The sequence below is a fragment of the Natrix helvetica genome, assembly GCF_964273705.1.
Source record: "Natrix helvetica genome assembly, chromosome: 15".
Classification (NCBI taxonomy): domain Eukaryota; kingdom Metazoa; phylum Chordata; class Lepidosauria; order Squamata; family Natricidae; genus Natrix; species Natrix helvetica.
This window is the reverse complement of record NC_138565.1, coordinates 11,112,305-11,134,462: the sequence shown is the minus strand read 5'-3', so window position 1 is coordinate 11,134,462 and position 22,158 is coordinate 11,112,305. Positions and strand designations below refer to the sequence as shown.

The following is a 22,158-nucleotide window of genomic DNA, read 5'->3' as shown; positions in this document are numbered from 1 at the left end:
CTCAAAATCTCTGCTCTCCCTCCGCACACCCACACCCGACAAAATATACCCAGAATATCTATAGTTGGGGGAGGGGAGCAGCCCTGGAAGACAAAGCTGATTTGACAATCACACATTACATTTCAAAGCCTCCCACGCTTCTAATCAATGTGTAGCAAACAGCACGAGAGGAAAACATGGATCGACAACGGTGAGCTATGATTGCTTTGGGGATAGGCTGACATTCCACTTAAGTTTAAGAAGGCTGTGAGAGCAAAATATTTGATATTATGAACAGGCCGGCAGGGAAAAGAAGAGAAACTGGTGATTTGCTGTTTGGGGGACTGTCAACCCCCAACATCCCACCTGCAAAGACACAAACCTGGCAAGTTGGTGAGCACAACCGTCTCTTCCCTTTTGCACAAGGAGCCTTGCACCAACTGTCTGGGAGGCAGCTGTGCAAATCTCCTCAGGTTGACAAGCAAAGGTGCCCAAAGGGAGCCCTCCAAGCCAGGAAGCCAAGAGTCCACCAGCCCAGGAGGAGCCAATCTGGGCTCAGAAGGAACTGAGGCCCGGACTGGATTCCCTGTTCACCTATCTGGGAGGGACTGGAGGCCAACTGGCAGGAGGAGGAAGCTGCTACCTTGGGTGATCTCTGTAGCAAGCAATGCGCACCCTGGCATGGCCAGCATAGGGATTCTGCCAGGTTGGCCAGGAGGAGGAGGAGGAAAGGCTGCCCCCTTGGCACCCCTGGGCATCGGTCTTATTGAACGCTATGACCCCTTCCGCATTGGACCAAGCTCCGGGACTCACCTGGCAGGGCCTTGAATGCTGATCATGCCCAGCTCTTCCGACCGGTCGATCAGCTGGCACTGGAAGTGTTTCTCCTGCAGCACTGTCCTGATGTGTGACCAGTTGTACTGGGCAGCAGCGCCCCCAATTGCCAGGTAGTAGCCATCCCCTAAAAGGAGGAGAGTCACATTGGCAAATGCAGGAGCCCCTGGAAGCTGATGGGCTGCGGTGCCAGTTAGCCCAGGGGAAGGAGGGGGGCTCACAGAGGAGCCCTCCAGGTTGCTGCTCCTGCCCTGTTGCTGGCTGATTGATTGATCGATCGATTGAACGGCTGCATTCATCCCCACCACAACTCAGGAGAGTCCGCAGTTTACTAGTGATGCGCTGCTGACAACTGCACAACACCCTTAAATCCTGGGTGCCCACAACGCCTCCTGGGTGCCCACTTTTAGGTCGGGGGGGGGGGCAGGGAGGCCCTCTGCAGAGCTGCCAAAAGCAAAACACACCCTTCCCCAAACAGACCATCCAAATTTTGCATTTAATGACGTGTCATAAATAAAGTCACCTTCCTTTGACCAAGAGTTCACCCTGCCAGAAACTGGACTACTGCAACATGCATCTCCATGGGGCTGCCCTTGAAAAGGCCCAGAAGCTTCAGCTGGGAGAGAATGCAGGGGAGGAAGCGGTCACGTGTGCCCCTCCAGCAGCACCCGATGTACCTCTGCTCCGCAGGTGGTCTTGGCAAGCGGTTTGCGCCTGGCCCCATTCAAGCTGCTGCTCTGGCCTTTAAAGCCTTTCACCGCAGGGGACGGGGCTCCCTCCGCCTGGTCGCCTTCGCCCACCTGCTGGATCGGGCAGAGCTACAGAGGCCATCAGGCACGGCTCCTCCAAAATCAGACCGGCTCTTTTCAGGGTGTCCATCGGGTTCTGTCCTGGGGCTGCCAGGGGACCTTGTTGAGGGGCCATTTTTATCCTTTGTGTTTTTGCTTTTGTGACAACTATTTATACAGTTTCTATACTGTTTTCTATGTAGCAACGTTACTGATTCTTGCCACCCAGGGTCGTCTTTGGTGACTCTATTACCACTGTGGTGGCGCAGGGGTCGGAGCGCAGTACTGCAGGTGACTTCTCCTGACTGCCGGCTGCCTGCAATTTGGCAGTTCGAATCTCACCAGGCTCCAGGTTGACTCGCCCTTCCGTCCTTCTGAGTGAGGGTAAAATGAGGACCCAGATTGTTGGGGGCCAGAGGGTGACTCTGTAAAGTGCTTAGAGGGGGCTGGGAAGCACAGTGAAGCGGCATATAAGTCTAAGGGCTGTTGCTATGTCTATCTGTCGGTCTATCATCCATCCATCCATCCATCCATCAGCAGCTGTGGTGTTGCAGTGGTTAGAATGCAGTATTGCAGGCTAACTCTGCTGACTGCCAGCAGTTCAATTCTTAGGGGCAATAGGCTGACTCTGTAAAGCGCTTAGAGAGGGCTGGAAAGCACTGTATAGCGGTATAGAAGTCTAAGGGCTATTGTTATATCTAGAAATTTAATTAATAATAATAATAATAATAATAATAATAATAATAATAATAATAATAATAATAATTATTATTATTATTATTATTATTATTATTATTATTATTATTATTATTATTATTATTATTATTATTATTATTATTATTATTATTTGAATTGAAAAATAAATAACTGAGCCCCCATATCGAGCCCTTCAGCTTTTCCAATCAGCCCAAAGTGACAATATGTCCAAAGCCAGAAGTGGAAGCCAGATGTTCTGTGGCCCCTCCCTTGAGGAGCTCTTTCAGTATGGGCACAAGGGGGAAGCACAAACTGGGGCCCCGAAGGCAGTTCATGGCCCGGCCCTCTCCTCTTCCTCTTCCTCAGCGTGGCTTCTCGCTTGCCCCACCCGCCCCCACGAGTGCTGGGAGGAGGGTCTCCGCAGCATCTCTTCTTTTGTGCTTCACCTGGTAATTGGCCCTAATAAAACTCCGAAAACATAGGCGCTGCTCTAATTGCCTGCCAAGCGGAAGCCTCTCTGGGCTGGCAGCTCCTGCACCCAAAATAACAATCTGGCTCCGGAGCGCTAATCAGCTCCCTTCCTTCCACCTGTCAATCTCAGGCAGAGATTGTCAGGTTCCCTGGTTCAAACCTTGCAGAACCTGCTAGGAGCAGAACAGGCAGAAGCTGCAAAAATGAAACAGGAGAAAACAGCTGGAAGCCTCTGCAAATCGGGGGCTCCGGGGAAAAGGACGAGAGGGACTCCCTTCTTCTCCCCACCCACCAGCAGCGTCCCTTCTCCGCCTGCCCCGGGGCAACAGCTGCCGATTCTCTCCTGTGAGGTAGGCAAGCTCAGGGGTCCCGAGGAGCCTGGAAAAGCCCTTTGCAGGGCAGCAGAAACTGTAACCGAACCTTGGCAGCCTGTTGGAGCCCCTCTCTGGAGCCCTTCAACTCACACCGAGGGTCCCTCCTTTCCCGAGACTCCGGGGCCCCTCCTGCCAGGACCTTCTGTTCCCTCCCACCTCTCCAAGCTCCATCGTAAGCTCAGTGCATCAGAAAGCATTTTCAGCAGCTTCAAAGGCCCACAACAAGTTGTTGTAGTTGCTGTTCATCATTTAATGACCCCATAATCCCTTATGGGTTGGAGTCAGGGCAATTGAATGGAGCTAGCTGAGTGTTTACTGGCCGGATGCCCTTCCTGTCGCCAATGCGGAGCTTTATTCAACAGATCTATTCTCATTGTGCCCAGAGAGAGAAAGATCAGCCTCTACCTAGGATCGAACTCACAGCCTCCGGATTGTGAGGCGAGAGTTCCAGTTCTAGGCCACCGCAACACACAAAGGTCCACAACAAGGGTCTTTCAAAAGAGCAGAGGGCCTTTTTGCCCAGCTGAAAAAAGACAGTAATTTTGTGCCTTCTCTTCCACACTTTTTCCTTTCCTTCTAACTTGGTTTCTCTGATTCCAGGTGTGTGTAGAGATGGGAGCATCTCTGGGGTTGTCCTGTCTCTGGAAAGGTAAATGCAGTTGTTACCAGACCAGACCAGAGATGCCAAGCCCAGGGGGCAGAACGCACAAAGGGAGCCTTCCTCCTTCATCTGGGCCAGAGAGGAGCAGGGCCTGGCCCCCTTAGTTGCACCCCTACAGCTGCCTGTTTGGGGAAAGGCCCATCGCAGAAACGTCACCAGAGGAAGGAACCGGCTGCTTCCTTCCCAAACGGGGCATCTGTTCTACAGAGGCCGTCAGCCCAGCAAACACATTTCAGTCCAGGGGGGGGGGGTGAGGGGGGTCCGTCACCTTCAAAGGCAGGAGCCAGGGCTGAGTCTCGCTGTCCAGGGTCGATCGGGCTCACGGTCAAATCGCTTTCCACTCCCCCGTCTTTGTTCAGCATGCAGGTGTAAACGGTGGTTCCTGGGGGAAGAGAATCGGGCCCCCATCGAGCTTGGGGGGTGGAGGGAGTGGAGGGGGAGGAAACTGCCCGGATCCCCCCTGCCCTTCCGTCCCATCAGGCTGCAGCCTTCCCCAATGGCTTCCTGGCGGCACCAGGTCCGTGGGGTTGGCGTCACCTGATAGGACTCCTGCCTGGATTAAAGACTTGCCCCCTCTTCTTCCTGCCAGCAGCACCCGCGGTGATTTCAAGGTCCTCTGGGCCAGCCGTGCCATCGGGGTGCAGTTAGGTGGCAAGCGGTGTGCCCTCTCGGGTCTCTGGCGCCAGGCTCTGAGGCCACCTCATCCTCCCGGCCTCCCAGGAAGGACCAAGGAGGGGCCAGGCTGTAAAAGCCGCCTGCAGGCAAGACGCACCGGCTCTGCTTAGAAGCCCTCTTGACGTGCCAAACCTCTTCAGCCGGGACCGGCCATCTTTAAAACTGTGCCAGCCTGCTGGAAACCTCCTGAATAGCTGCAACCCAGGAGGCAGAGTCCCATGTGTGCCAGGGCGAAGGGGCCGCCTGGGACTGGAAAGGGCTGGGTTTGAGTCCACTTGAGGGCACAGAAGCTCCCCGGCTGCTCCTTCCTCCGACTGTCAAAGGGTTTGCAAAGGCTGCCAGTCACCCCCTCCCCTTATCAGGGACTTGGGGGTGAGTCTGCACCCCTTCCCAGGGGTACTGAAGGAGCAGCACTGGCGGAGAAGGCCCATTCCGTGGGGGCCAAACTGAGCTGGGGCAGGCTAGTCAAGCTGACCCCAGACAATCCTTGGTCCGTGTCCAGGACCCCTCCGAAAACTGGCCCTGCTGGCGCTGGTATGGGCGGCCCTGGCATCCCCTCCCTGGCTGAGCTCAAGCAAAGGATGCAGAGAGCTGGCAGGAAGACCCACACAGTAGCTGGGAGGTGGGGTGGGGGGGTGGGGGCTGGCCTCCTGCATGGAGCACAGGAGAAGAACCACCAGCCCCCCTCCATGGAAGACTGAGCCCAAGGCACCGGAGGAAGAGGCCCTACCTGGGGGCTTGCGAACATCAGCCGTGAAGAGCCAGTCGGCCGCCTTCCTGGCATCCGGACCCAGCAGGTAGAATTTGCCAAAGTAAGACATGTCAAAGACAGCCAGAGCATTTCGGCAGCTCAAGCATTCCTTCCTGATCTGAAAATGCAGGCACCGCCAGGGTGGGTGAGGGGCCGAGCAAAGGCCTCCCCCTTTGTGATACCCTCTGCCCATCTCCCCCGAGGCTCCTCTGTTCTGCACCCCTCCCCAAACCCCCAGCTCCCCACGGGGAGCCAGAATTGCTCCATTCACCCCCTTCCAGCCACGTTCAGCTCTGCGGGAAAACAGCTGGGTGAGGGAGGGTCTGCAGGGGCCCGAGGGGACCCTCTCTCTGGCAGCAGCCAACTGGGGCCCTGACTGGCATCCTGGGAGGGAGGGGAGGGCGGCAGGGGGCCTTCCTGTCCTGAGTCTGCCCACCTGGTGAATCTGCTCAGCCCCGAGCCCTCCTTCCACTCACAGTGCTGTGATGAGGAGGGAAGTCGAAGGTGTACTCCTCCGAGAGCAGCTGGCAGTAGGCGTCCTCCTCACGGGGCGGGTGGCCATAAGCCCCGTAATAGTTGTAGTCTGGCACCTGCATTGGCACATGGACAGCAGGCCTCAGCTCTTCCCCCCCTGCAGAGGCGCCCTGGGGAGGCGGGGGCTCAGAGCGGAAAGCCGGGCATCGTGCTGCCGGGGGGGGGGGGCTGTAGGGAAATCAAGTGTTGGGGGGGGGGAAGCTGAGCCTGACTGAGCCATGGGAGGAGGGAGGGTGCACTGGTGGACAGGTGGCCATGTCCAGCACATCCTGGGCGGGATCTAGCCTGACCACATGGCTTCCGCTCTAGCCTGCACTCCTGGGATTTCCATGTGGTCTCCCATCCAAGTTCTGATCAGGCCTGGCTCAGCTCGGCTGCATAGAGGTTGGCGAAGGTGCCAGCTCTGGCTGCGATGAGGGAAGGTCACCTCAGCCCTTCCTTCCTCTGGGCTTCTAAGGCCCCGCAGCAGATGCAGGAAGCAGGGCTTCTCCGAAATGGCCCAACGAGGTCCAGTCCAGAAGAGGACCACCTTGGCCCAGGAGGCTTCAGCAGGCAAGGCCTCGCCAGGCCCTCGGGGCGGCTCCCTTGATGGGCCACCTGCCTTCCTTCCTCATCCCCCGGCTCTCCCCGCTGCCTTCTCCATCCTTGGGCCATTCGAAGGGAGACGTGAACGGGGGCTTCCGAAGGCCCCAAAGGACCCTGAAAGGGAACCACGCCCCTCCCTCTCGGGCCTGGGAAGGGACAGCCCCCTCCCCCTGAGGCTTACCGGTGCTTTGCCCACCGGGCTGAACCAGCCTGGCCTCTCCCAGCCATGTCGCTCCTGGAAGACGCAGCCCTGAAGCAGCAGCTCCTGCGGGCAGAGGGGAAAGCGGGGTGAGCACCTGGGAAGCCCCCCCCCACTCCTCTGAGAAGGAATTCACACACGAAGCCTCCATCACCTGCCCCACAAACAGCCCCCTCTCCCCGGTCCTGGCTTCAGCCCTCTGCTCCATCCCACACTCTGGTTGCAGCTGGTTGGAGGTCTGGCCCCAAGGGAGAGCCAGGGACCCCTTCTCTGAAGGACTTGGGGGGCTCTGCTCCTCCACTCCTCCAGCCCTTGTGGGGGGCATCCTTGGCCTCGGTCACTGGCTGCCCCCTCTGCGGGGGAGGATTATCTGGGGAGAAACCGCCAGGCTGCCTCTCGCACCCAGACCGCTCCCAGGCTTCAATTGCCCGTGGGGTTCAGGCTGCAGCAGGAGGACCAGGCCATGTGGGTCTCTCCATGCCCACCACTTGCCATTCCCCGTCTCCCTGCTGCTCCATTCCCTGGGAGACCCAAGAGCTGCACCTAGAGTGTCCCAGGCGCCTGGCTGGGGAAGATGAGCCCTCATTGTCTCCCAGAGACAGAACCAAAATGGCTCCCTCTGCTTCCCCCCCCCCCCCCCCCACTAGGCTGGTAAAAGCAGAAATGTCCACTTCCTCTGCCCAGAACCGAGGCATAGACAGAAGAGACTGCAAAGTGTGTGCCCTGAGGGATGTGCAAGAGAAACAGAGGGGCAGGAAGAGGTTGCTTTGGGGTAAAGAAAATGAACAGGGATGCAAAGGGGACCCAAAGGCAAAGCCAAGTAAGCTGTGGGCACCTGGGGCAGTGCCAGGGTCTGGTTGCCTTGGCAATGGGATTTCCCCCTTCTGCAAAAAGCTAGGAGCAACTCTGAAGGGGGGAAGGGAAGGGGTAGAAATGCTTATGGGGGGCTGGTCTCCTCGCTGTGGCTCAGCTGATTCTGTCCAGAAGATCTCCGCGTTCTTCTGCTACCCCAGATTGCTGCCCAGAAACGGAGCCTCCCCCTCTCCCCCCAATGCCCCTTGGCTTCAATTAACCCAGGCTCTCCAGATGAAAGGCCAGGGCCAGAGGGGGGAAGGGGCCTAAGGGCCTGGGCTGCCAGACAAGAGTGTCTCTGGGCGTGGTAAGAGTGCCTCAGGGCTCTGGGGTCAGCAGTGATATCAGGCCAACTGGCCACTACATCTCTGCCTGAGGTGTGTGATGCGCCCAGCAACTCCGCCCTCACCTCATACAGGGGGTCCTTCCTCAAGTTCCGCCCGGCCAGGGGCTCATCGTAGGGGAAGACGATGGAGTAGTTCTTGGCGTAGGACTCGTGGCTCCTCTCTCGGATCCAGCGGCTGTTGCCAGTAAGGAAACGGTGAAACCTCCTGAAAAGCGAGGTGGACCTCATTACCACCGTTGGAGGGGGGGACAATCAGCACCTGGGAGCCTCCAAGGAAAGCAGCTGGACCCCCAGGGGGCCCTTGGGGACCCAGGATGACATCCACAGATCCATCACACAGGGCCCTCTGACAGCTGAAACTCTGGGGAGGGGAGGGGGGGCTTATCAGGGGCCGGAGGGAAGGCAGACCTTAGGGGGGATCTGGCAGGAACAGATTTGAATGGCTTAATGAACACCAGCTGCCCCTGCAGAGCTGGAAGAGCTTTTGCTGCCACCACCAAGGGAACTGGGAAAGTTCAAGGAAGACCCCACTGAGCCCTGAGCCCCATCTCCCCTTCATCCCCAGCGGTTTTGGAGAGGCTGGAGGGGGAGGGGGCTGCTCTATGAAATCTGGTGGCCTTTGGAAAAGCAGATTCGGATTTTCCTCGGCTCCCACCACCCTCTTGGGAGCAGGAGTGGAGCAAGAGCCACTTGGGGTTCGTCCTTCCAACCGATCTCCCCGAAGACCAGCAGGCCCCATGTTCAGAAGGACAGATTGCGGGCAACCAGCACCCTGTGACTTCCGCAACCGGGAGTGTGGCTAAAGTGCCCGTCTCCACCCCACACATCAAGGGCTCGGTTTTTTCTCCCACCAGCTGCTGGGGCCGCAGGGGAAGGGATGCGGTCCATTCAAGGCCTGGGAGGAGGAGGGGGGCTGCACACAAACTGTAAGGAAGAGCCCTCCACCACAGCCCCAGGGCAGCAACAGCATTTCTCCCTCCAACTTCCCCTCTGCACCAGATTAGAGACCAACCCTGAATTTGCTTGGCAGGAGAACAGCGAGGAGCTGCTGCTCACCTGATGTCATAGCTGAACATGTCCTTCTCCGGATGTCCGTGGACAATCCAGTGGGCCAGTTCCTTCCCACAGCCTCCTCCGAGCATCATTCCTGCGGAAAGGGAGGGCCAGAGGTCAGAGAGCGCACATCGTGCAGATTCTTTGCTGTTAAATTCAAGGCTGCTTCTTTTGCTGGACAACTCTTGGCTGCCTTAGACAACCAAATTTCTGCTTTCCTCCACGTGGAAGAAAGCTATTTTCTGACAAATCTGGCAGGGTCCCCACTCGCTTATTGGCTCAGAAGACCCTCCCAGCTTGCAAATGGACCTTTACAGGCGGCAGCTTTTCACTCAAGGCTACGCTACGAGAAGCTGCAGGAGATAAAATTAACCCAAAGCTGAAATAAGGGCTGAGGAAAGCGGAGGAGGCCCCACCCGATGGATAAACACCAAGGAAGACTCCTCAATGCCAGGGAAAACCCAACTCAGCCCTTCACCCCCTCCGAGTCTGGGGCAGGGAGCAAGGAGCAAGGAGCTTGGAGAGGCAGGTAAATGGCCAAGGGCAGGTGCTGCTTCTGCACAGCAAGGCCTTTGGGAATTGGGGTGTGTGTGTGTCAGGGGGCTCTCCCAAATTCTCTGGCAGGGTGAGGGTGCCGGGTTGGGTGACATTTTTGCACCGGGAGCAGCTCTGGCCTCTGTGGAGTGGGGTGGCTAATGGGGAGCCATTGAGCAACTGTGCCAAGCACACTTATTTCACGGGGGTGTTTCTCTGCTGCTGTGTTTATGGAGCTCTCTCTCACCTGCTAGGCTCTTCTAGGGTGTGAAAGCCACCAGCAAAAGACTCTTCCGCCTCCTCTCCAAACACACCCAGCAAATCTCACCAGGACCCAACAGCTCTCCCCCGGATGACGTTTGTGCTTTTGGGGCTCCTTGGAAGCTTGTTCCCCTCCCGGTCGCCTCTTTCCCCACCAGAGTGTCAGCCCCTCTTCTTACAGACTTTCCCAGAGCCAGGCAGGGGCGCATTTCCCCAACCGTCCTGCCTGCTGGGAAGGCTGCCAGGGTTACTTTAGGGCTTCCTCCTTACCGGCACTGTTGAAGCCACATCCCAGGAAAAAGCCACGGACTTCTGGCGCTTCCCCTAGGAGAGGTTTATGGTCCGCAGTGAAGGATTCTGGGGCAGGGAGAAAGAGAGAGAGAGAGAAAGAGAGAGAGAGAGAGAGAGAGAGGGAGGGAGAGGGAGAGAGAGAGGGAGGGAGAGGGAGAGAGAGAGGGAGAGAGGGAGGGAGGGAGAGAGAGAGAGAGAGGATTAAATGTGGTGCAGCAATTCCGTCTTTAATCCTGAGCACTAATGCTGCAACTTTAGATATGGTTTGTGCACCAAGTGTCAGTCAGACCCACGTCAAGAAGTGCAGAGTTCTCTAATTCCTGGGAATGAAAATTCTCTCTCTCTCTCGCACACACACACACACACAGACAAGGCACATACAGATATGGCCATGGATTTCTCTGTGGAAAGATCATGCTTGGAACACCATAGACCAGTGCACAACTAAAGTGCAGAAGAGGAAATAGTGGGGGGTGGGGGAAGAAGTGTGTGTGTGAGAGAGAGAGATTAGAGAAAGAAAAGAGAGAGAAGTGAGAGGAGAGAGGGAAGGAGGGAAGGAGACAGAGAGGGGGGAGACGGGAGGGGGAGGGAGAAAAGACTGAAGAGAGAGGGGAGAGAGAAGAGGGAGGGAGAGACAGAAGAGAGAAAAGCACCAGTCCACCTGCAGCTCCTACTGCTGGCTGTGGGGCTGCAGATAAAAGCACCCCAAATGTCCTGGGCCTCCCCCCGGTCTCTGCCTCTTCCTCAGGGCAAGTCTTATTATTTTAGAGCTAAAAAAAAATATGTCTCCTTGAGAGTCCTTGGCAAAAGCCTTCCCTAATTGAGCTGAAAATACTTGACGGAGTTGTTCATATTTTTTAAAAACTGTCTCCCCAAAAAAGTCATCATCTTCTTATTTAACCCCTTACTTAATTCAAAGAAAGTACCGTTTTGCATTTTTCCCCTTCAGCTGAATATTTATGTCATTATGACTAATAGAGGAAAGTAAGAGGCTTTAAAAAGCTGATTCAGTTTCTGCCGGTAAAGTCTTATTAGTTTGGGGATTGAACTATGAGAAAAGGTGAGCTATAAATATTCTGACTACATCAAACTTCTCTGGCTGAAGCTCAGCTCCAATCAGCGCAGGAGACTTTCTTCCTCCTTGTTGACATCTGGATGGGCAGCTGTCAGTTGCCGAAAGCAGCAACTTGGAAGAAGCAGGCAGTGGGGAGACGGAGCAGGAACCCAGGCGAGTGGGGGGCTTTCCCAGACCTTCCCTCCTCTTGGGGACCACTTCCCACCGTGGGAAAACAACCCCGCCTCGTCCTTCTCCCCAGTGCCCGGAAGGCCACCCCTTTCCACCTTCAGCCCCCACCTCCGGATGAATCGCTCCCTGGCTGATTTTCTCCCTGGTCGTCAGCAGCTTCCAGCCGTGTCTTGCCTCTTCTCCTCTTTGCCAGGGAAAGGAAGGGGAGGAAGCGCCTGGCTGATGCCTGCGGCTGCCACGTGATGCCTGATGCCCAGGAAGGTCTCCAGAGATCTGGGCAAGGTTTTCCCTTGGGTGGATTCCATACCTCCCTTCAGAACCTTCAGTAGAATTCCAGAACAGCTCGGGTGGGGGTGGGAGGGAATACCATGACTTGGGCTGGGTCCAAGTGATAGTTCCTACTCTTCCTCCTGGTGACCCACAGAGATCTATGACCAGAGGGCAGCCTCATCCCCATCAGGAGACTGAGCACTCTTGTCTTGGGCAGTGACGATCCAGTCCATAATAGCAATAGCACTTATATCACTTTACGGTGCTCTACAGCCCTCTCTAAGCGGTTGACAGAGTCAGCATATTTTTCCCAACAATCTGGGTCCTCGTTTTACCTACCTCTGAAGGAAGGAAGGACAGAAGGCTGAGTCAACCTGGAGCCTGGTGAGACCTGACCTGCCAAATTGCAGGCAGCCGGCAGTCAGCAAAAGGAGCCTGCAGTACTGCACTCTGACCACTGCGCCACAACAGCTCTTTCCTGGCAGGCTAAGCCCAGTAGGGATGATCAGGCAAAGGCTGCCTTGGTTTAGACTTATTGCTAGAATAATAACAATAACAATAATAATAGGAGTAGGAACAAAAAGGAAAGGACCCTGGAAACTATAGGCCAATCACCTGCTTGCCAACAACATACAAGCTTCTTACTGGCATCATTGCAAACCAAATTTATGGATACTTGGAAAGAAATGACTTGCTTCCTGTAGAACAGAAAGGATGCTGCAAAAATTCAAGAGGAACAAAGGACCAACTGCTGATTGACAAGCTAATCCTAAAGAATTCAAAGAAAAGACGAACCAAGCTGTTCATGGCTTGGATAGACTATCAGAAAGCGTTTGATTCAGTTCCCCACAGCTGGATCAAGAAAAGCCTGAAAATCTTTGGCATCAGCAGCAACATACAAAAATTCATGGAAACTTCAATGAACCTCTGGAAAACGAAGCTTATAGCTAATGAAGAACTGGGTGAAGTTGAAATTAAACGAGGCATTTTCCAGGGTGATTCCCTTTCCCCCCTACTTTTTATACTCTCAATGCTACCAGTGACAACCATTTTGAAGAAGGTGAACTGTGGATACGAACTTGCAAAGAAAGGACTGAAAATTTCACACTTGGTGTACATGGATGATTTGAAGCTGTTTGGTAAAACAAAAGCTGAACTGAGTTTATTAATTGAAAGCACAAAAGAATTTAGCCAAGACATTGGTCTGAAGTTTGGAATTGACAAATGTATGGCAACAATGGCAACCAAGGCAGGCAAGGTCCTAGAAGATGATGGAATAGAACTTGAGAATGAAGAAATGATAAAAAGGCAGTAAAGGCAGAAGAAGGCTACAAGTATTTGGGGATTTTAGAGGCCTCTGACTTAATGCATAATAAAGTCAAGGAATTAACCTCAGCCAAGAACATTCGCAAGATATTAAAGTCCAAATTGAATGGAGGAAACATCATAAAAGCCATAAATACCTGGGCTATACCTGTAATTTGATACTCTGCAGGAATAATTGACTGGACCCAGATGGAGTTGGACAATTTGGACAGAAAAACAAGGAAGCTTATGACGATGAATCATGCTTTGCACCCTAAAAGTGATGTTGACCGATTGTATCTACCAAGAGCAGAGGGTGGTCGAGGACTCCTACAAGTAAAGCAGACTGTGGAAGAAGAAAGACACAGATTGAATGATTACATCCAGAAAAGTGAAGAACCAATGATTAAGGAAGTAAATAAAGGAGGCTTTTTGAAGACAACTAAGTCAAAAGCTGAATATAAGAAAGAAGTAATTAGGAAGCGAGCTGAAAATTGGAAAAACAAAGCTATGCATGGCCAATACTTGAAAAGTATTGAAGGCAAAGCTGACCAAAAACTAACTTGGAACTGGTTAAGATCAGGAGCACTGAAAAAAGAAACAGAAGGCTTTATTTTGGCAGCTCGAGAACAAGCCTCAGCCACAAACTGCATGAAGGCAAAAATTCAACATGTTACCACCAACAGCAAATGTCGCCTCTGTAATGAGAAAGATGAGACAGTCGATCACTTGATCAGTGGGTGCTGCAAAATTTCACAAACTGACTACCTACAACGCCATGACCGCGTTGCTAAGATCATTCACTGGAAATTGTGCCAAAAGTTTGGATTGGAGTACAGCAAAAACCACTGGGAACATCAGGTTGAGAAGGTTTTAGAGAATGAGAAAGTCAAGACCTTGTGGGACTTCAGAATCCAGACTGACAGGCACTTGGCCCACAACACACCTGACATAACAATAATTGAAAAGAAAAAAGTATGGTTCATTGACATTGCAATACCTGGTGATGCGCGAATTGAAGATAAACAGCAAGAAAAAAATCACAAAATACCGGGTCTTGCAAATTGAGGTTGAGCGACTGTGGAAAAAGAAATCGTGTGTTGTCCCAATTGTAATTGGAGCCCTTGGAGCAATACCTAAAGGGCTACCTCGCTATTTGGAAATCCTAAATTTACCTGACTCTACAAAAAACCACCCTACTTGGAACAACTTATATCCTCCGACATTACCTTAACAGTTCCTAGGTCCTTGGTTAGGACTCGAGCTGTTGAGCTACCAACCAGCCCCAAAGGCTGTGAATCTCACCAAAGATTAACCACATAATAATAGTAGTAGTAGTAGTCGTCGTCGTCGTCGTCGTCGTCGTCGTCGTCATCATCATCATCATCATCATCATCTTTTATTGCTGCAGTTCAGAGATTTCTTCTGTCTTTTCATGCTCTTGGATAGCTTTCCTGTAAGATGGATGGTAGCTGAGACAAGCATGAACTGGGACTGGACCAGACTGAGCAGCTCAAAAGGCTCAAAGCAGCCCCCGAGTCCAGACCTTTGAGGGGCCCAGGTTCCCAGGCCCTTTGCCCTCCTCAGAGTCCTCCAAGGATCCTGACCTCTGGCCCTTCTTCCCAGAAAGTCTGGAGAATACCAATTCTTCCAATACATGCGTACCAGGAGCTAAATATAAGAGGCCCAATAATATTATTGCAGAGATCCAGTTATTATTGTAGCAGCTCTGGTCCATCTGTTCCTTTTATGATGTAGATTTGTTGCTGCCCTTGTGGTCGTAAACAAGCTACACACTGCATCATCACATATATGGCACACGGGTATCTTGCCTGCATGCGCGTAATTGTCCAAGCTGTATTGCACGACCAGAGTCCAGGTGCCTCCTTCTTGCCTCCCACACAAGCTCCGTAGCCAAGACTAGCATGGAGCATACCAAGAGACCAATGAATCAGCTGTGAACCATCTTTAGTTCCTGCTTGGCAAAACAAGACGTTTCCATCTGAAGAACTTGGAACATTTGTCCCCTGGCATATATGACAGGAACGGAGACATCTTCTCCCACAAAAGATGACTGCAACTCATCAAACAAATGTAAGAGCTGGCATGGCGAAGGCCCACAAATGATGCAGTTCCTGTCCAAGTCCGATCGGTTTTCTCGCCATCATTGGGGGCAGAATTCCTCAAGTAAAAAGAGAGTCCAACTGAAAGGCTCAATGCAGAACTTAACAGAATAGCAGAGCTGGAAGGGACCTTGGAGGTCTTCTAGTCCAACCCCTGCTTAGGCAGGAAATCCTATACAATTTCAGACAAATGGCTATCCAACCTCTTCTTAACAGCTTCCAGTGTTGGAGCATTCACAAGTTGTTCAACTGATTAATTGTTCTCACTGTCAGGAAATTTCTCCTTAGTTCTAAGTTGCTTCTCTCCTTGATTAGTTTCCACCCATTGCTTCTTGTCCTGCCCTCAGATGCTTTGGAGAATAGCTTGACTCCTTCTTCTTTGTGGCAGCCCCTGTCTCCCCTAATCCTTCTCTTCATTAAACAAGACATACCCAGTTCCTGCAACCATTCTTTATATGTTTTAGCATCCAGTCCCCTTAATCTTTGTTGCTCTTCTCTGCACTCTTTCTAGAGTCTCAAACATCCTTTTTACATTGTGGCAACCAAAACTGGATGCCGTATTCCAAGTGTGGCCTTACCAAGGCCTTATAAAGTGATATTAACACTTCAGGTGATCTTGATTCTGTCCCTCTGTTGATGCAACCTAGAACTGTGTTGGCTTTTTTGGCAGCTGCTGCACACTGCTGGCTCCTATTTAAATGGTTGTCCACTAGGACTCCGAGATCCCTTTCACAGTTACTACTACTGAGCGAGGTACCACCTACACTGTACCTGTGCTTTTTGAAAGAAGTTGAAAGAAGAAATAAGTTGAAGGCACTGAAACTGACAGACCAACCAGATGTCTTCAGTGAGACAGGAAGCGTCAGGTAAGAACTGGTGAAGTAGTAGATCTTGGACCAGAGGAGAGTTTCCGTCCCCAATGGGCAAGTGGGAGGAGAGGGGAAATACAGGAGCAGTTGATGGAATGAAAATGTATAATAAAAATTAAGCTAAACTTAGTTCACTAGTAGTATGTATAAAATGAAGCGACAATAGCTATAGTTAAATAATGATTAATAATGATAACAATACATATAGATATATTAGTTTGGTAATATGAAATTTTATATAAACGATATATGTAGATTTTGAGAGGATGTTTAAAAGCTTTATCTAGAATATGTTATAAAGATGTATTGTGATTGGATGATTTTAGGATGATTTAATGGAATGTTATCATATAATCCTATTCTAGGTTTTGAATATTATATGTAAAAGGACGTAAAAACTATTATGGTCAAATTGAGGTTGAGATATAATAATTGTGATATACATGAATATAGGTGAATTTAAAGTATGCAATTTGATATGAAAAGCAGGTGGTGACTATGGAAGAGATGCCTGGAAGAACTGTAACCAACCGACACACTTTCTACCATTTGTAATGGAAGATGGGTTTATTTTTATTTTTATGTTTGTTTGTCTTTGTTCAAAAACAAATAAAAATTGTTTATATATATAAAAAGACCCAACAGTGGAAAAAATGACGCTTCTTGTAAAGGCAATACCAGCGTCAGGTCGATGCCCAAGGGGACAATCTGAAGAAGGCCATGATGAGATTAATGCCACAGCCGAGACAGCACGCAAGAGCCACAGTGGCGCAGTGCAGGCTAATTCAGCCAACTGCCAGCAGTTCGATTCTCACCGGCTCAGAGCTGACTCAGTTTTCCATCCTTCCAAGGTCCATAAAATGAGGACCCAGATTGCTGAGGCCAGAGGCTGACTCTGAAAGCCGCTCAGAGAGGGCTGGAAAGCACTGTGGAGCGGTATAGAAGTCTAAGGGCTGTTGCTATTTGCTTCAACCCACGACAGGTGGCTCGCCCAGGCTCCTACGTTCCACACGAGCTTCCTGGAGATAGGAGGGAGACACGCTTGCCCCATTCCACACTCCATTTGCAGGCCAAGCGGCCTCTTGTCTGCCAATTCCCTTGGCTGGGGCCACTCCCCCAAGGTCATTCCCACGTGCCACGATGACCAGGGCCTGACAGCAGGTCTTCCGGTGGAAGAGTGGCCGGCTAGGAAAGCCGTTCTCAAAGAGATGCTTTGCAAACGTGTCCCACCCAAAGCGGCCTGGCCTGAACCCCTAGGAGTGGCTAAGTGAGTTTTGCCTCATTTTACGAGCTTTCTTGCCACAGTTGTTAAGTGAACTACTACTACTGCTCAGTAGTAGTAACTGTGAGAGGGATCTTGGAGTGCTAGTGGACAACCATTTAAATAGGAGCCAGCCGTGTGCAGCAGCTGCCAAAAAAGCCAACACAGTTCTAGGCTGCATCAACAGAGGGATAGAATCAAGATCACGTGAAGGGTTAATACCACTTTATAAGGCCTTGGTAAGGCCACACTTGGAATCCTGCATTCAGTTCTGGTCGCCACGATGTAGAAAATATGTGGAGACTCTAGAAAGAGTGCAGAGAAGAGCAACAAAGAGGATTAGGGGACTGGAGGATAAAACATATGAAGAACGGTTGCAGGAACTGGGTATGTTTAGCTTAAGAGAAAGAAGGACTAGGGGAGACATGATAACATTGTTCCAACATCTCAAGGGTTTCCACAAAGAAGAGGGAGTTAAACTATTCTCCAAGGCACCTGAGGGTAGAACAAGAAGCAATGGGTGGAAACTAATCAAGGAGAGAAGCAACTTAGAACTGAGGAGAAACTTCCTGACAGTGAGAACAATTAATCAGTGGAACAGAAGTTGCCTCCAGAAGTCGTGAATGCCCCAACACTGGAAGTCTTTAAGAAGAGATTGGATAACCATTTGTCTGAAGTGGTAAAGGGTTTCCTGCCTAGGCAGGGGGTTGGACTGGAAGACCTCCAAGGTCCCTTCCAACTCTACTATTGTATTGAATATTGCATTATATTGAATCACTGCAGTTGTTAAGTTAGTCATAGGGTTGTTAAGTGAGTCGGTCTTCCCCATTGACGCTGCTTGTCAGAAGGTTATAAAAGTGATCATGTGACCCTGGAACATTGTGGCCATCATAAATAGGACTCAGTTGCCCACCATCTTTGAGCAGTGGTGCGCAGTGGTTAGAGTGCAGCACCGCAGGCTCCTTCTGCTGACTGCCGGCAAACTGCAATTCGGCAGTTTGAATCCCACCGCTTCAAGGTCGACTCAGCCTTCTGTCCTTCTGAGTTTTGTAAAATGAGGACCCAGATTGTTGGGGGCAAGAGGCTGACTGTCAACCGCTTAGAGAGGGCTGGGAAGGACTCTTGTGAATTGCTATTGCTGTCTGAATGTTGATTATGTGACTCTGGGGGTGTTGCAAACATCATAAGCATGAAAAACAGTCATGTCACTTTTTTCAGTGCTGTTGCAATTTTGAACAGTCACTAAATGAACTGTTGTAAGTTGAGGACTACTTGTGATAGTAAAGAAGTGTTGCCATCTCAGAAAAAGGCCCTCAGAAACCTGGGCAGGGGTTGAAACAAGCGGAAGGGGTTCAGCAGGAAGCCGCTCTTGGTTCTCGTGCTACACCCCAAAAACCTCCGATCTGTGCTGCAATCTGCTGAGAATCTGGGGAGGCAATTCCCCCCCCCCCCGGTGTCTTTTTACCAAGCCGTCTTTCAGGGCAACCGTCAAACCCCACATCCGTCAACCCATCAGCCGCATCTCCTGCTGGGCCTTCGTCTCTTCCAGAGCCCCTCAGTGGAATTCACAGGGAAGCACAATCAACACACTGACAAAATATGTTAATTGCTTCCACTATCAGCCAGAGACGCACAGACTGCTCCCATTGGAGACCTGGAGGGAATTTCTTTCCCACAACCTCCACAGGCCTCCTGACATTCTCTTCTGAGGAATGGGGGCTTCCATCCCATCATTTAGCATATCAAGTGGAATTATGAATGAAGGAGAATCAAACTCGCAAAGGACGTTCAGCGGGCAAGGAAAAAGGCCTGCCTCAGCAGTCCCCGGGCGTAGGAAAGCCACTGAGACCCCTCCCACACTCCTGGCTGGGGTGAGTTGAGATGGCTGGGCTTGGGGGGTTCCTGCAACTCCATGGCTTAATGTCCATTTCAGCTTTCACCCCACAGAAAATGCGAGGACTGCCAAAGCAGAAGGACAGGCGTGGGGGAAGCATCCCACTAGTGGGCTCCTCATTCTCTCACTCCTGAGCTTCTCCTATGCCCTTTCTTCCTTTCTTCAAGGCATCAGGGCCTCTGCCTCTGTGGGGCCACTTTCTGGCCAAGTGGACTTCTTCCCCAGTCCCAAAACAATTGCCTGGAGGACAGGTTGCTGGATAGTTGGGTTCCCCACTGGTCAATGCACAAGCAGCTCAGCAATTAAGAGTCAAGAGCTTCCTTCTGTTCTTTCATTGTCTCTCGTTCCAAGAGATGTAGAGATACACGGATGAGAACTGAAAGTCCACCAGTAACATCAGCCAAGTAGATGGTTTCCTAAAAGGTGGGTTATTAGAAACGGAGCTGAAAGGTGCCCAACCTTCTGTGCAGCTTAATTCCATAACTTTGTGACCGCAGTGAAGAATTTCCAAAGCAACCTGTGTCTACCAAAGCCCCCAACCGTAAATGAGATTGTGAAGAGTAAAAAAAAGAACCACGTTGAAGGAGATGTTTGCTATGCTCCCCCTCCTCTTTCAAGGAAGTTCTTAATGTTGTGGATACTTTGCTTACCTGGTCCGCAGACAGTTGACTTAATTCCAGTTTGCTCCAGGGCTGGGACTCGGTTGATAGCACCATCAATATGCTGAGAAAATATATCCCAGTCCAGATTGAAGAGACCAAAAGAAAAATCGTCCAACACCTGGAAGAGCAAAATACACATTGCAGACTTTAGGCACCAGTTGCAACATGCCAGGCGCCAGGAGACGGACACTGTAGATACGGTGGCAAATCCTAGGTCAGATCCCACCCCTGCCCCTCCCGGCTTTTGAGAGACACTTTCTTCTCCAAACTGTTTCTTGCTGCCTGAACTCGGCACCATTATTGAGACCCCCCCTGTCCACCAAGAACTTTGCCGGTGGAATAAGTCATAGAATCACACGGTCTACCCTGAAGCTGAGACTTCAGCACTGAGACACTGGAGAAGAGGGACGGGGCTGGGTGGGGAGTAGAGATAGTTGGGGTGTTGTAGTCAAAACAAAATACTTTCTCCTGGGAACCAAGGACATTCCTGCAGGTGCTCGGAAGGAGGGGACTGGAGTCACCTAGCAACTGGACAGCATCCTGATTGGACCATGTGACTGTTTTGAGGAAGTGAAAAATGTTTACTTTTAATTAGATGAAAACCAGGGAAATCATCAGAGTTGTTTTTCACCTGTGCCAATATGACACATCCAACAAACCTATTCTTTGAGGAAACTACCTGCCTCAGAGTCTTGTTTGCAACAGGTATGCTACTTGGAACCCTGAGAGAGGGCTGGGAGGGGCCTCGGAGGTCTTCTAGTCCACCCTGCTGCCAAAGGCAGGAGCCCTTGTACCAACCCAGACACATTTGTGCCATTGCTCTCTAACCTCTCCTTAAAAGCCTCCAGCGATGGAGCACCCACCAGAGGCAAAGGGTTCCATTGATTAATTGCTCTCAATGTCAGAAAATTTTTCCTTAGTTCTAGGTTGGATCTTCCTTTAAGAAGCTCCCACCCATTACTTCTTGCCTTGCCCTGGGGGGCTTTGGGGAACAAGTCAACGTCCTCTTCTCTGTGACAGCCCCTCAATATTGGAAGACCGCTATCATGTCCCCCAGTCCTTCTCTTTGACATGCTAGACACTCAACCATTCCTCATATGATTTAGCCTCCAGCCCCCTTAATCCTCTTTCTTGCTCTTCTTGAGCAAGTCTCTCCAGAGTCTTGGCTTCTCTTTGGCATCCTGATGACCAGAACTGGATGCAGTAGTATTCCAAGTATGACCCCATCTCAGCTCTTCCTAGGATCCCGAATGTCCACCCTTCTCCCAGAATCTTTGGAGACCCAGATCCTGGGAATCGAGGTCTGTTTCGTGGACTGGGAAAAGGCTCCGTACGGACATCAGTTCTTATGCAATCGGTGCAGATTTCCTCGCTTGCTTTGCCTTTGTCAGTTTGCCCTCAGCCGTCCGCCCGGAGCTTCAGGACAGGAGAGGACGCTGGAGGCTCTGCTTCCCTGATTAAACCTGGCCGCTCTGATCAATCCGATAAAGCAATGGCCTCTTCCTCTGTGATTAAATCAACCCAAGTCACCATTAATATTCATGCAAGAAGCCATCCTACGTCTCCTAAATCAGGACCAAGTCACCACGCTTCATTGTCACTGAATGGCAGGCCAAGGCTGCCCGTCATCTTAGGGAAGGGAGGCGGGAAAAGTGGGCCAGGACTGCAAGCGAAGGTAGGTTCAACTGTGGTGGCACAGTGGTTGGAGTGCAGAACTGCAGGAGGCTTCTGCTGGCTGCTTGCTGGCTGCCTGCAATTTGGCCGTTCAAATCTCACCAGCTCAAGGTTGACTCAGCCTTTTGTCCTTCTGAGGTGGGTAAAATGAGGACCCACATTGTTGGGGGAAAGAGGCTGACTGTGTAAACCGCTTAGAGAGGGCTGTGAAGCGCTACGAAGCGGTGTACAAGTCTCAGGGCTATTGCTATTGTTGGGCAACCCACTGTCAGGCCTGCAGCCATTTTTTCTTTTGGCTCTTTGGCCTGTCACACTTTCTCTAATTCTACTATGCATTTTCTATGGTGAGAAAATGGGAGGGGGGATTGTAAGGAGTTAGATGATATGGAGCCATAACAAAAGTCTTTCCAGAAAGCCAAGGTCATCCTTTGTCTCTGCACCTGACCGGAACTGGAGGGGTGGAAGCTGCCAGCATGGCAGTGGGAGATTGGACCGTGGGATGGACTGGTGGGTGTGGGGCAAGATCTTGAACTTTCAACTGGGCGGGGAAAACCGGGAAGCTTTCAGATTCAGGTTTTCCCAGATGTGCCAACATGGCTCTCTTCATCAATGGGAACTTTGAAGAATGCTTTGCCTCGGACTCTGATTTACTTTTGGATGCTATCTGGAACCCTGACACCCATGTTCTTTCTGGCACATGACAGGAACATGCGTGGAGCCACCATGACATGCACTATAGCCGGGGCTCTGGCTTCTCTGTCCCCAGGCCCAATGGAGTCCATGTTCCCCAACCCGAGCTCTTCCAAACCTTTGGGGCAGAGGAGGAGGTGAAGGAGCCAAACCTCTGCCTTGTGTGCCACTTACGGCCTTTCCTGGATAAGAAGGCTCTCTTTTCCTTCACTCCTGCTCTGGCCATCTCCCGTTTGGACTACTGCTACAGGCTCTACATGGGGCGTCCCTTGCAAAGTGC

General features: G+C 51.5%; 1 protein-coding gene across 4 annotated transcripts in view; it reads right to left on the bottom strand.

Moving 5' to 3' along the window:
- Window positions 1-22,158, bottom strand: part of SARDH (sarcosine dehydrogenase) — a 54,213-nt gene that overhangs the window by 11,883 nt on the left and 20,172 nt on the right. For all 4 annotated transcript variants that reach the window (XM_081967479.1, XM_081967481.1, XM_081967478.1 and 1 more), the window contains 9 exons: window positions 19,503-19,632; window positions 9,864-9,950; window positions 8,802-8,892; window positions 7,809-7,950; window positions 6,530-6,613; window positions 5,706-5,819; window positions 5,209-5,347; window positions 4,072-4,185; window positions 793-940 (listed from right to left, as the gene is read on the bottom strand). In XM_081967479.1, coding sequence (XP_081823605.1) covers window positions 793-940; window positions 4,072-4,185; window positions 5,209-5,347; window positions 5,706-5,819; window positions 6,530-6,613; window positions 7,809-7,950; window positions 8,802-8,892; window positions 9,864-9,950; window positions 19,503-19,632 — 1,049 coding nt within the window. The remainder of the gene's footprint in view (window positions 1-792; window positions 941-4,071; window positions 4,186-5,208; window positions 5,348-5,705; window positions 5,820-6,529; window positions 6,614-7,808; window positions 7,951-8,801; window positions 8,893-9,863; window positions 9,951-19,502; window positions 19,633-22,158) is intronic.